At 42.4% G+C, this 12,584-nt stretch overlaps 1 protein-coding gene across 1 annotated transcript in view; it reads right to left on the minus strand.

Moving 5' to 3' along the window:
• Positions 1-9,728, minus strand: part of LOC310996697 (polypeptide N-acetylgalactosaminyltransferase 10-like) — a 101,401-nt gene extending 91,673 nt beyond the window's left edge. Inside the window, exon 1 of the mRNA XM_083986149.1 lies at positions 9,499-9,728. Within this exon, the coding sequence (XP_083842275.1) occupies positions 9,499-9,669 (171 nt within the window). The 5' untranslated portion in view covers positions 9,670-9,728. The remainder of the gene's footprint in view (positions 1-9,498) is intronic.
• Positions 9,729-12,584: the final 2,856 nt, after the last annotated feature.

Genomic DNA, 12,584 nt, shown 5'->3' on the forward strand with positions numbered 1-12,584 from the left:
CGCGCACACCACAGCCTCAAAAAATCCTGTTGGAAACACTGTTAAACTACTGTGGATCCCAGAAGGAAGGTGTGAGCTGTGTGGGAAACAAAAGAAGAATTATCGTCTGACTCTGCAGTGGCAGCTCAGGTTGGAATCCAGCCTGTGGCACCTTCTTTCGCTCTCCAATTTTTCAGTCTGTCTCTCATTGCGACTCAAATGAAGGCAAAAGCCTTAAAGACAAGACAGTCTGCTTCTCCCAACTTTCTGTCTATGTTCAGAAGTAAATCCAAGTGAAATCACAGCTCAGTCTTTGTCTTTCATTTGCCTGTTTGGTCAATTTTCTGAGACAATGTTGCATGCAATGAGTTTTACAGTACTCTGACAGCATATCACTACCAAACAAATTATGACAAACCCAAAGAATATGAGATGAGATGCAGCCTACTAAACCAGAATTATCATGGAGAAAAAAAACATTCTGGTAGCTTGTTGTGTTTGGTTTCAATAAAATATTTTGACATCAGCATCACAACAGTCCTTCTCACCATGACTACAGAATAAACAGCTACAGTCTCAATTCAGCAGCTGCAGCCTTCGGAGGACCCAGCCTACGCGGTCTGCGGAGGAAACAGCTTCGGAGGAGCGTCAACCGTCGGTAAATGAGACAGTCTAGCCTTCGGTGCATTTGCTATTGCAAATGCGCCTGAATGTAAACAACGTCCTAACGTTAAACATTTGAAAGTGGCGCTTGCAACGGCTCTTCCGTTCCGCCGCTCCTCACCTGTGCGGCCAGCAGAGCCTGGCTCAGCGGGCAACCACGCCTCCAAGCCGGCCGCAGAGCCACTAACGTTCGATAGCATGCTAGGTTGCTAATAACGAAGGATAGGTGCGGTGCATCCTCCTATAACAGGCAAAGGAGGGCTACATTTGTCCGCCGCATTTAGAGGAGCCTTCGAATTAAATCGAATCGAGACAGGCCTAGTCGCGACGCTGTGACGTAATCAGCCTTCAAATGCTGCCTCCGAAGGCTGCAGCCGCTGAATTGAGACACAGCTACTGTGTCCTCTCACAGAGATCTATACCTTCTCTGAGGCTTAAAACTTCTGCAAACAAAAACGAAGGTCTTTTACACAAAACTGAACATACAGCAGTTTGCAGTAAAATAAACTCTAATGAACTCTCTCAACTGTTTCCATAAACTATGTTAAACTGTCTTAATCCTGCTCTCACAGCTTCTCTAATTGCTCTTAACCTCACAGGATTCATAGAGCTGATGCGATTTCCTTAATTGCAAGAGGGCCTCCATTTCCCCACCCTTGTTCACAGTCATATGAGGAAATTCAGTGCAGCCTGAAATTACTCCCAATTCCATAATAAGCCTTAAAGGAGGCTCCGTTTGTCTTCAGACGCCTGTATGTGCTGCATGAGCAGAGGGTAGCCGAGACGCCGTTCAATCTCAATTTTGTTTCTGTGCACTTTTGGATTCACGCGTCCTGTAGGTGCAGCCTCCAGGTTTCCCGAGCGCTCTGAAAATCTCTCGCCTGCTATTGGCATGAAACATCACTCCCTCTCTCCCACATGATGTCAATAGAGCAGAAAGGAGAGATTTTTCACAGAACCACGGGCTAAACTCTTATTCAACTTTAATATTTATCAGAATAGCAACAGAGAGGAAACAGACAGGCAGCTGCAGGTCAAACAGTTCGCTGAAGTGCCGTGGAGAAGCGCGACCGGGTGTCACAGACAACTGTACCCAGGCATCAGAAAGTGGGACAGCAGCACAACGACTTAACTACATATAGTTTGGTCCACTTTCTAGAATTTTGTTTTTCAACCTTTTCTACACATTTGTTTGCTGGCAAAGCTGCTGAAAGCAAACTATTTATTGGATATTGCATAAAGGCAGATGTTTATATTAAAGCTCCATACATTATAGCAGTAGATGTCCATAATAAGTGTGATTATAAGGCAGGGCTAGGTTCTACACTTGTACTGTGAAAGTATCAAAGCCTCAGTCCACAGAGAAATGCAGGCAGTCTGTATTCAGCCTTAAAACCAGCCGTTAGGATTTCTGTGACTTTGTGATGTTGCAAAAAAAGCAGTCACCTGAAATCTTCAACAGTCAAACACTAAAGGCCGATCATTTTTGATACCTAAAGACTCTTTCCTCTTTTTATTTGTTTTATTTTGTGTGTTTTTTGACACATCTCTTCTTTCAGTCTCCTCTGTGGTTGGTATCAGTCAATCAGAAGAGAGGAGGCTCTGAGCCTCTGCTCTGATTAGCTGACTGTTTTCACACTCAAACCAAAGCCCTGCAGGGTTGGATGGTGTGTCCAGGTGGGCGGGGCTTGGTGACTACATTGTTGTTAAATAACAAAGTTACAAAAGTCCTGAGTTGAATGTTTTAGAAATTATAGGATTAAATCATATCAAGGTCAAACAGTGTTTCCTCTAAGTTTTTATCAAGGAGTGACGGAGCGGCTCAACCACGGAGTGAGAAGTATAATAAGTAATTATAGCTGCTGCGCAGCAATGGGTCGGGTCCGGGCTAATTTTGGCAAATTCTGAGCAACAAACAGGAGAACAGGAAGACAGGACGGTTGACCTTATAATGTTCAATTTGCATCAGTTGAGGATTGAACCCGCAACCTCGGGAACCAAAGACTGTTGTCTATCGCACTGAGCTAATTGACAAGTGGCAGTTCAATAGTGGCTTCACAAATTGAGTAAGCCATTCACTGTCGTGTAGGCAGATTTGAAACCACAGTAAAAAGAAAAATCAGTTTTTGAGGTAAAATAATGATATGTATTAGTCAAACATCTACTATGAGTCTAAGATGTTAGGAGCCTTCGCACATGGTCCAGTCCAAGCTATTTGGATGTCACAGGACATCTGACATTTTGATCGGTCATCATCATCATCACCCTTGCTGGGTCTCGAACTCACAATCTCTGACACCAAGAACCAGCTCCTAACTCGCTGAGCTTATTGGCTGATAGTGAGACCTGCTGTGTAGCTTCATTTATCCACTCAGGTGAGTCAGTGCCCGGGCAGCTGTTGTGATGAAATGGTCAAAATGTCAATAATTCAGTCATCTAAACAAAAATCTGATAAAACATAAATTGCATCTTGACAGCATGGAAATGTTGGTGATTTGTTTTGAATGATAAGTGTTTTGCTTCATAAGAGAAAATAGGATGTTTATAAATTCCACTCTCACATTGACTGCAGTTGTTCCCATGAGAGCAGAATTCAAAATGTTCTAGAAAATTCAGTTTTTGAGATAAAATTCTGATATTTGCCAGACTTCATCAACCATGACTCCAGAATATTCTCAATTTTTTTCAGGAAATTTGAAAATGTATTTAGCAAGAATTTGATGGTATATGTTTACAGTAGTGTTTACAGTCAAACGTTTTCATGCACTGTAGGCTCAATTTTTGCTTAATCAAAAATCCGAGAAACAAGTTTTGTGGAGGACGGTCTGGAGATGCTCTGTAGCAAGTTTGGTGTCAATTGAGCAAAAATTGTGGGAGGAGATACATTTTAAAAGTTTTACAGTTATTGAAAAAAACAGAGTGATGGACTTCATAATTTGTAATAAGTTTAAGTGGACAAAAGTTTCAGCAGTATTGAGGCTACATTGTGGTGAAGTTTCAACACTGTAGCATCTACCGTTGGTTTGGTAGGAATTTTTAAAGTTTTTAAATTTAAACGCTTATTGTGCCCCCCCTAGGAGGGGGGGGGCACATGTCCTTGGAGTTGAGTGAATCTGGCATGGGGTCGGATGTTTCTGTGAAGTTTGGTGAGTTTTCGCCCATGGGAAGTATGACTTCCTTGGAAGAAGAAGAAAGAAAGAAGAAGAAGAAGAATTCCTAGGAATACAATAGGTTCCCGGCAGCTTAGCTGCCCGGACCCTAAATATACAGTGTTTCCTCTCATTCATTTAGGAGTGGCGGGCCGCACACCACCGCCCTATGTCTTCCGTTCATTCATCTCTGCATAGCGCTGTTTCTTATTGGCATTCACACACAGAGAAGTGCTCATGCATGACAGCAGTCCGATCGCCATTGCTCATGGATCGGAAATATCCGCAGGTTGGATCGCAAATTTCCAATCCGTGAATTATGTTGGTCTCAGAACCCGATACCGATACTGGATCAGATCGGCCCCATCCCTAGTGGAAACGCAGCATGAATCCACAAATACACATTCTTATGGAACAATGACTTCAAATAAAACATGCAGAGCCTTAAGTGGACGCATAATAAAAATCATTATGTTGATGTGAGCAGAGGGAATTTTAGTTTTTTCTCTCATAAAATACTGCTATGAAAATATTAGCTTTTGTACAAAGCCACAAACCAAATTAGTCCATTAAATGATTGCATTGGGTCCAATCTTGCTTCTGCACACTCACCACCTAATTAAAACCAAAATGTGCCCTTCAAAAAGGTTTCCAGTAGGAAAGAAGAAAATGAATAAAGCATCAAGTGTTTGTTTATCTTTCCTCAAAAGAAGGACGAGACTTTCAATGTTTTTGAGCCCCCAAGGGAGGCCTGGAGGACAGAGGGGTCAAACAAATATCTGATTTGCATTGTGACTGTGGGCTAGAGACACATCACAAGGAGACAGGAAAGGAATCCAAAATTAGATTCCAGCACTGGGGATATTTATTCAGAAAACCAGTTTGTTCTAGAGTCGGATTTAATGGTTTGTACAACCGGCTGCCCCTGTAGCAGAAGAGGAGTGATTAAAGAAGTTTTGACAATGTTTTTCAGCCGCGACGTCTCCTTGTCCTGAGATGTTCTACATATTCGTCCTTGTTTACTTTGAGCTGTGCTCATTAATAAGAAAGGATCGTCGCCAACTGACCTTCTCTTGGCTCTGGAAACAGTATATAGAAGTGTGTGTGCTGTGCGTGTGCATGTGTCAGAGGTGAAATGCCCAAGGACCCGCGATGATGAATGAACAGTAATACAGCCGGCAGTGAGCGGCTCATAAACGCGGCCTCCAGCGTACAGAGGCCGGTATGATTCTCATTTCTCTGTGACAAGGCCAGGAACGTCGACCTGCTCTCCCTTTAAGAGGACACCTTATCTGCTGGACTTACACCACCGCTGATTAGCACCAGTTAGCAGGAGGAAAGTCCACATGTAGGTCGCCTCAAAAATGGAATCTGTCCAGGGAATACAAGTAGTATGGAGCATGTAGTCTGACTCTAATCTACCTTGAAGTGTTCAGGTTGGGTGAGGTTCAATTACTTGTAGAGCTCTTAGTAATTAACCTTTGGATTATTAGTTAATAATTGATCTAATCTTCTCTCTAATTTTCTTTAATGGTAGCACGTCCCATCTCAGATGCACAACTTGAGAAGTAAATTACTGCCACGTATCTCATGTGACTCCATCTGAAACAGCTTCACACCCAAAGCAAGAAGCAGTGACAGGAAATCCTGAGCTACAGTCACTGGAGGCAACTTCAGCAGAACCCAATGACGTTTAAACCACACAATTAAAAGTTTAAAGTCATAAGCAGCAGCACAGGCACAGCATGTGATACGAGTCTGCCACGGTAAAATCAATTTACGTTTTAACAGAATCCAGTCTAGGTCTCAGTTCCCACAGTGGGTGTCAGCAGCACATTACCTTTTTTTAAACATCAAAATTGAAGATTAAACCTAAATTACGGAACCCTGGTGACAAACTATGTTCTATATTCATCAGCAAATCTTCAGCACCCTCAACAAATCCATCACAGTGGGGGCGTGTTTAAAGACAATAAAGATCATTTACAGATTCACTAGTGCTTAGTTGTTCTGCCATGTGTTTGTCTCAGTCAGTACAGACAGTCAGCAGCTCCAAACTCTGCATTCTTTTTTTAAAATATTATTTTATTTTACCTTTCTTACTATATGTCGCTATCATCTCCTCTAATCTCCACTTAACCTGAGCTGCTGGAGCAGAGAGCAGAAAGCTGAGCCACCCCCTGCTTCAACAGGCATCCTTAATAAGAGATGGGGAAATGTGCAAATTACCTTTCTGTCACTGTCACGGTGGAGAGGCTCTGAAGCTGCGCCTTTGCCAGAGGTGTAGTGACACACTCATCCAGGTGCTGCTGTGTGTGTGCAACCCCAGGCGTGGGATTTTTACGGCTCATGCCACCTGTTGCTGCTGACGCTGGCACACGCGTGTTCACACAATGCAGAGGTCAACACCTCAGAAGAAGATGCTTGTATTGGGTATTAGCAGCATTAGAAGCAGCAAAGTGCTTTTACTTTAAAGCTGAGCTTTTAGCCAGGCTCATTATTTTTTTAATCATTTTTAAAAATGCGTCCATCAGAGGGGGAAAACCAATCATCAGACGGCTTAGTGCACAGTTGCCCAGGTTCGAGTCCGACCGCACCTCTCTCTCTCCCTGACTTTCTTGTTATCTTCACTGTCCTGCAAAATATCTAAATAAAGACCTTGCACAAAAAAGGGAAACAAGAATGCTTCTAATAATGATTGCTGTTTAATTGCTACCATGTTTACAATGACACACACTTCTTTACTGCCTAAAAAAATGAAATTTGGAAACAACCATGGCTTCTTTTGTTGATTCAGTTATGTTTTCAGACCAAGATCTCTACAGACTTTGAATCATAACATACAAACTTTTTAGCCAGTTCATTCAGTGGGGCATATGGCCATAAAGAAACACACTTCTGAAGACTGATTTGCCTTCATGTGACTATAATCATGTCAGAATTTGTCACTCAGCTCAGGTGATAACAACTAAAGTTAATAATAGTAATTTGCAGCACGTTCCAATGAGTCAGTCTATTCCTGTTGTTGAATCACTGTTTCTACTTGTGAGGTTCATCTGTTTAAAACTTCCCCACTTTGTTTGGCAGGAGGATCTGAGGCTTGTAAATGGCTTATAAATGTTTCTTTGCTTGTTGCCTTTAAAGGCTTCTCCATTATTAGGAGAAAGTTGGCATCATTTTTTTCCCCCAAATCAGCCTGTCTGTGATCAAACCGCTCTGGGTTGGTTGACAGCTGTTATCACACAGTTTGCTAAATAGTAACAGGATTTTCCCCGGTCTTGTCAATGTCCCTTAATCCCATTCGTAACATTTCTTGTCATTTGAAAATATCAAATCTAAACTTGAGCACACAGAGAGAGAGAGAGAGAGAAATCCTTGGAGGAGATCTGTGCCGAACAAGGCTCGCTTTATCAGTGCCCACGATCCAGCTTGCAAATTAGCTTCGGCTGCTGATAATGACAAGACAAGGCAGACAACACTGTGGACTTTTGATGTGGATTTATCTGCGTTTATGGACTGAACAATGAGGATATCGTGAAATTAATTGTTTCCAGAGCCACTGGATACATTGTTCGAGCTTAATTCCGCATGAAGATTCACGTGACACATGACTTCATTCGTCACTCCGACCTTCTTCACCAGTCAAGTCAAGCAGGTTAAAAACACCAGCACTGGCACCAGCCGCCAAAGAGCACACTAACACACATCGCAGCCCTGAAAGCCTCCATTCAGCAGATCCATCTCATTTGAATAAGAGGGGCTACTATTGTCTGCTACACTGGCTCCGTTTGGTGAGACTTTTTTCTTTTTTTTGCAGGGGGATGTTTTATGTGAATCAACATAACAGCATGTGCATCTCATCTTTTTTTTTTTAGCCACATGATGATTCACAGACAGATGGTTTTAGCTTCTGCACAGATGATTCAATTCATGCCACATAAACCGACTCCTGTTTTCCTCAACAAATAAACAGACCTTGAAGTTGCGTATGATGTTGTTGTTGTTTTTTCCAAAATCCTTAAAATGTCTTATGACCTGCAGGAGTAAAATATATTCTTCAGCAGTTAATAAACAGATGTTAAAGGCTGTTCAAGATGCAACTTAATTCCTTCAACCTGACTAACGACTGTTACCAGGACTGGACAAGAAAAACCAAGAATGCATCATGAGATTATGGTATAAAAGGAGAAAATAACATTTATCCTTGGGCCAGTGAATGAGCAAAGAAATAAATCTTGGTTGGGTTGAAGAACAGAAGTACAAATTTGTCACCTGATACCAGCATCATAAACGCCTCAGGTGCTAGCAAAAATACTGGGCCAGGTATCAACAACATGCAAGTCTCTGCCCTGGACCGACTCTATGTAATATTTCCATTAACTTTATAGTTTCATTAAAAAAAAGTCAATTCATACTCGCTGCTCTAAAACAATAACCTACACAGGAAGGTCAGCTGTACTCTCCTCGTGGCTCATTTCTGTGTCATGTGGGTCAGCAGGGAATTAGGAGGCTTGTCCAGATACACAAATGAAGAGGTTAAACTACACAAATAGGTGGTGCTGGTCGTAAGGAGCATTGGCATTGTATTGTTTCTGACCAGAACATCAGCCCAACAGGTGAGCGGCCAACTAAGAATTCTACTTTTGGATTTCATAAATTTAGAGAATAGTAGGCTACAATTCTTGACTTGGATTTAGCCGATTTGCACTTGGATTGTCCAAAAAAAAAACTTTTTTGACAAACAGACTACACTAGCCTACATGAAGTTACATGAAGTCATGAATCTGTGATCGAGCAATAGTTTTGAAGACAGGAAGTTACACAAGGTTTGATTACCTAACAAATAACACAAGTCATTACACACTGACTCCTCCAGTGTGAGAATTTGCTGTCATTTTCACGTTTTGAATTGCTGTAATTTGAAAGATAATGAGTTTTGTGTTGAATCAGTGGAAATGGTGTAAGAATAAACAGCTATGGGAGCTGAAAATGAGCAGCTCACACTTGCTGACATTTTAGAAAGTCGATAGGCTCATTAGCCATAAAAATACAAAGCAGGATGAAATGACTATGAAAACAGTCATCAGTTGGAGCCCCGTGTGGACCAACTCTGTACACAAACTTTCATGTGTCAGTCAAGAGGAGGGCTCTATGGGGAGGGGGGTCGCAATGGGAGACCACACAGTGGATGGATACACAGCACCGAGGCCTGACCCTGCGGTGGAGGGAGACCTGTGAACGCAGCAGCGCCTTCATCACGTCTGACAACTTCCTGAACTCCCGGCTGCGGTACCCGAGAGTTCAGGAAGTCCCGGTTATCGTAACTTTGCTGCGACGCTTTGCTCCGGCTTTAGCTACTACGTGGCTCCCGCTCAGCCTGGCCGCCGTAACTAATGACCTGCCATGCCGACACGGTGCCAGGAAGAGGGTCCATCTTGTAAATCACATCACACTCACACACTCTCTCGCTCTCTCTCTCTCTCACGCACAGACACGCAAGACGTGGCTGTCAAGGTTGATGTATTGAGGTAATGCGTTGAGACGGCGAGCATTCACACAGACACACACACACACACTCAAACACAAACACCGGGAAGTGCGCAGCCTTTCTGCCTCCACACTGCAAGCAGCGACCAAACTAAGATTTGAAGTGTGTCATTTTTAAGGTCTCGCCACACCGAGCCAGCGGCGGCCGAGCTTCGCTTACCTGTAGCGGGAGAATGCCGCCGCCGCCGCCGCCCGGACCGTCCACCGCGTCGGGCGAGTTGTCGAAGACTCGGTCCCTGTACAAAGACCACAGCCCGACGTTGGGGAGGAACAGGAGAGCGGCTATGAGCAGCCCGGCGAACTGCAGTAGCCTCTTCTCTTTCCGCCTCATCTCTCTCTCTCCGTCTCCGGGAGGACGGACGGCAGCGTGTGAAGCAGCGGCGCTGGAGACTGACGAGCCCTGGACCCCCCGCTTCTCTGAGCGGAGACAACTTTCACTGTGACTGGGGGCACAGACACCGGAGCTGTGACGCTCCACCACGGCTGCAAGGTCCGCCGCTAGGGGGAGCGAACCGCTGCGCCTCCTCGGCTGGAGCGGGGGAGGGGAGGGGAGGGAGGTGGTGCTGTGGAGAGTGACTTTTATTTTTATTTATTTGTTTACAGGGTGTTTTTGAATGGGATATTGCTATTGAGTGTCTTCTGGGTGGTAATAAGCAGCATACAAATTAGACTATAAAGGGGGGATAGTTGCGACTGAATCGAGACTTGACTACTCATGCTGCCTTCAAGTGCAACTCGGAAACATCCAGTTCTCTGCGCTCACAACCACCTGTTTACAGAGAGATGGAGTAGGTCGGGCCACCCTCAGAAAAAAGTCATAAGAGAACGAGAATGAAGTTATCATTTATAAAATAAATGAATAAATAAATAAAAGAAAAAGAGGAAGAACATTATTTTTTACAGTCTTTTTACAAAATGTTTTTTTTTCCCTTCAAAATGGTCCTAGGCCTAATACTCAATTACCTTATAGCCTAGGCTACCTTGTAAATTTGGATTAGTCACAAATAGCCTACCTTTAGGTTTAAGCCCACAGTGAATAAAAACACTTTATTTTAATAATTCAACATCAACCCTTGCTGTCATATCTCAATGGATGAAGTCCTTTGTCACTGCATGAAATCTGTCAATGTATCACACTTTCCATTTAGTTTCTGTAAAAGTAAACCCATCCAAATCTAAGTGACTTCAAAAATCTGACACGTGGATCTGACAGCATGGCCAGTTTTAAGTCCACCTATCACAGGACCTATGTGGATCCTCAACCAAGAAAGCCAAGTCTGATTTGTCATTTGCACCACAGGAAGCACCTGCAGCTGAGACCAAGCCGTCTTCACAAATGAATGGTATAAGACCCCACACACCCTGGGCACCCCTTGTTCACCACCCTGCGCTCAGTCTGAGGACTAGCCAATAAACCAGCATCTCCTCAACTGAAGTGAAATTACTATTATATCTGTATCATCCTATGGTTGGAGTAAGCTTCGTTGTGGATTTTATTATAAGTTTTGTTCAGAAAAGAGAAACATTTTTTTAAATGTTATTCACCTCCTTTGAAAATTGTCACTTGGTGTGTATTCTCCTCTCTTCAGTATTTTGCTGCCCGAATCCTTTCTGAATCAGTTCTGTGCAGTCAACTGCACAATGGCTCTTCACCATTTTAGCAGCACTCGATGCACAATGGCAGATGCTGGCTGCTTTGTGTTTGCCACTCAGCGGGGAGTAACCGTGGTGACTTTTGCATTTAGCTATGTCACGTGGAAAACTCTCCATTTGGATGTACCATTCAGAATCTATTAAACAGAGCAGCGCTGGGGCTGTGGAGCTGAAATTAATGCTTTTGTCACCCACAGTCTGACCTGCAATAAGCAATTCATTTGGACCAGACAGACCTTCATCAGGCAAATCAAGTTTTCAACAATGAGGAGCCAACTCAAAAGGAGTGCAACCAATCCCAAAAGTTTATAATGAAGGCATGACAAAATGTTCACATTAGATAAGTTAATAAAAAATAAATTCTTAATTACACAGTTCATAAATATTCCAATAAAAGTACATTTACAAATGTTACAGGTTGCACATGTTGGCATGAATAACTGGTGTAAAAAGATTGTATAGCCTATATGCAACATCATAAATACTATGTATTGTGTTATTGTATTTATTTATAGTATTCAATTTTTTTATTATAAGGTCGTTAAAAAGAGATGTATATGTTCTGCTTTATGCTGTGCAAGACATTGTATAGTTGATTGAAAGTTACCTTGTTAAATAAACATTTTAATGGACTGAACTTTGTAGTGACAGATAACTACTGAGATATTTCGCTTTCAAAATAAAATCTCAGTGCAAAAGAAAGTTTATGTCTGACACACAGAGGAAGTGTTCTCCAACAAAACAGTGATTTGTTTCATCAGGTTTCTGCTGCTGCTCTTTCAGCACAGCTGAGGCAGAGCCGGCGGTGGAGGAAATGAAGATTTCTCAGATGGAAATCCTGAAAATCCAAGCAACCACCACGCCTACCTTGTAAGCACACAACAAAACCAGTGTGTTCTGTAGACTGGCTGTATGGATGTATTGGTGCACAATTTGTAACAGTGTAATTATAATTTACAAAGGGAACAGAAACTGAGCAAGGCGAAACTCTTGGATGACAACCATTTACTGAAAATTTACTAAGCTGCAGCTAATTAACATTGATTAGTTGGCCATACAATAAAAATGAAACTTATGTTGTCTGGTTCATAAACTCTCTTGATGCTAAATTTGTGAGATTTTACACCCTGTTCTGTGGCCCTTGATTTAGATTAATCTAAATTCCTCCATCCTATTTGTTGTGTGTGATGTACTGTGTGGAAAAAACTATTTTATTCTTCTCACTGGAGTGAAAGGATAGAGGAACAAGTGGATGCCCGGGTGCATAATTAGCATACAGTAATAATGACACTGAAAAAACACTAAAAAGAAATCCAAAGAAATAAAGCTCCATACAGTATTCTTAAAGGTTACAAACAGTATAAAGTAGATGTTTATATTAAAGTTCCATACAGTAATAAAGTGGATATGTGGTGTGATTATAAAGTAGGTCTGGTTCTATATTAATACCAAGAACGTATTAGATCATCTGTTTACAGAGGAATGCACACGGCCTATTCAGAAACTGATCCTTTAAAACAGCCATCAGGACTTCTGTGACTTTATGATGTCACAACAAAACAGTCACCAAGCCGAGCCCACCTGGTCCCACCA

The sequence above is a fragment of the Trachurus trachurus genome, assembly GCF_905171665.1.
Source record: "Trachurus trachurus genome assembly, chromosome: 14".
NCBI classification, from domain to species: Eukaryota; Metazoa; Chordata; class Actinopteri; order Carangiformes; family Carangidae; genus Trachurus; species Trachurus trachurus.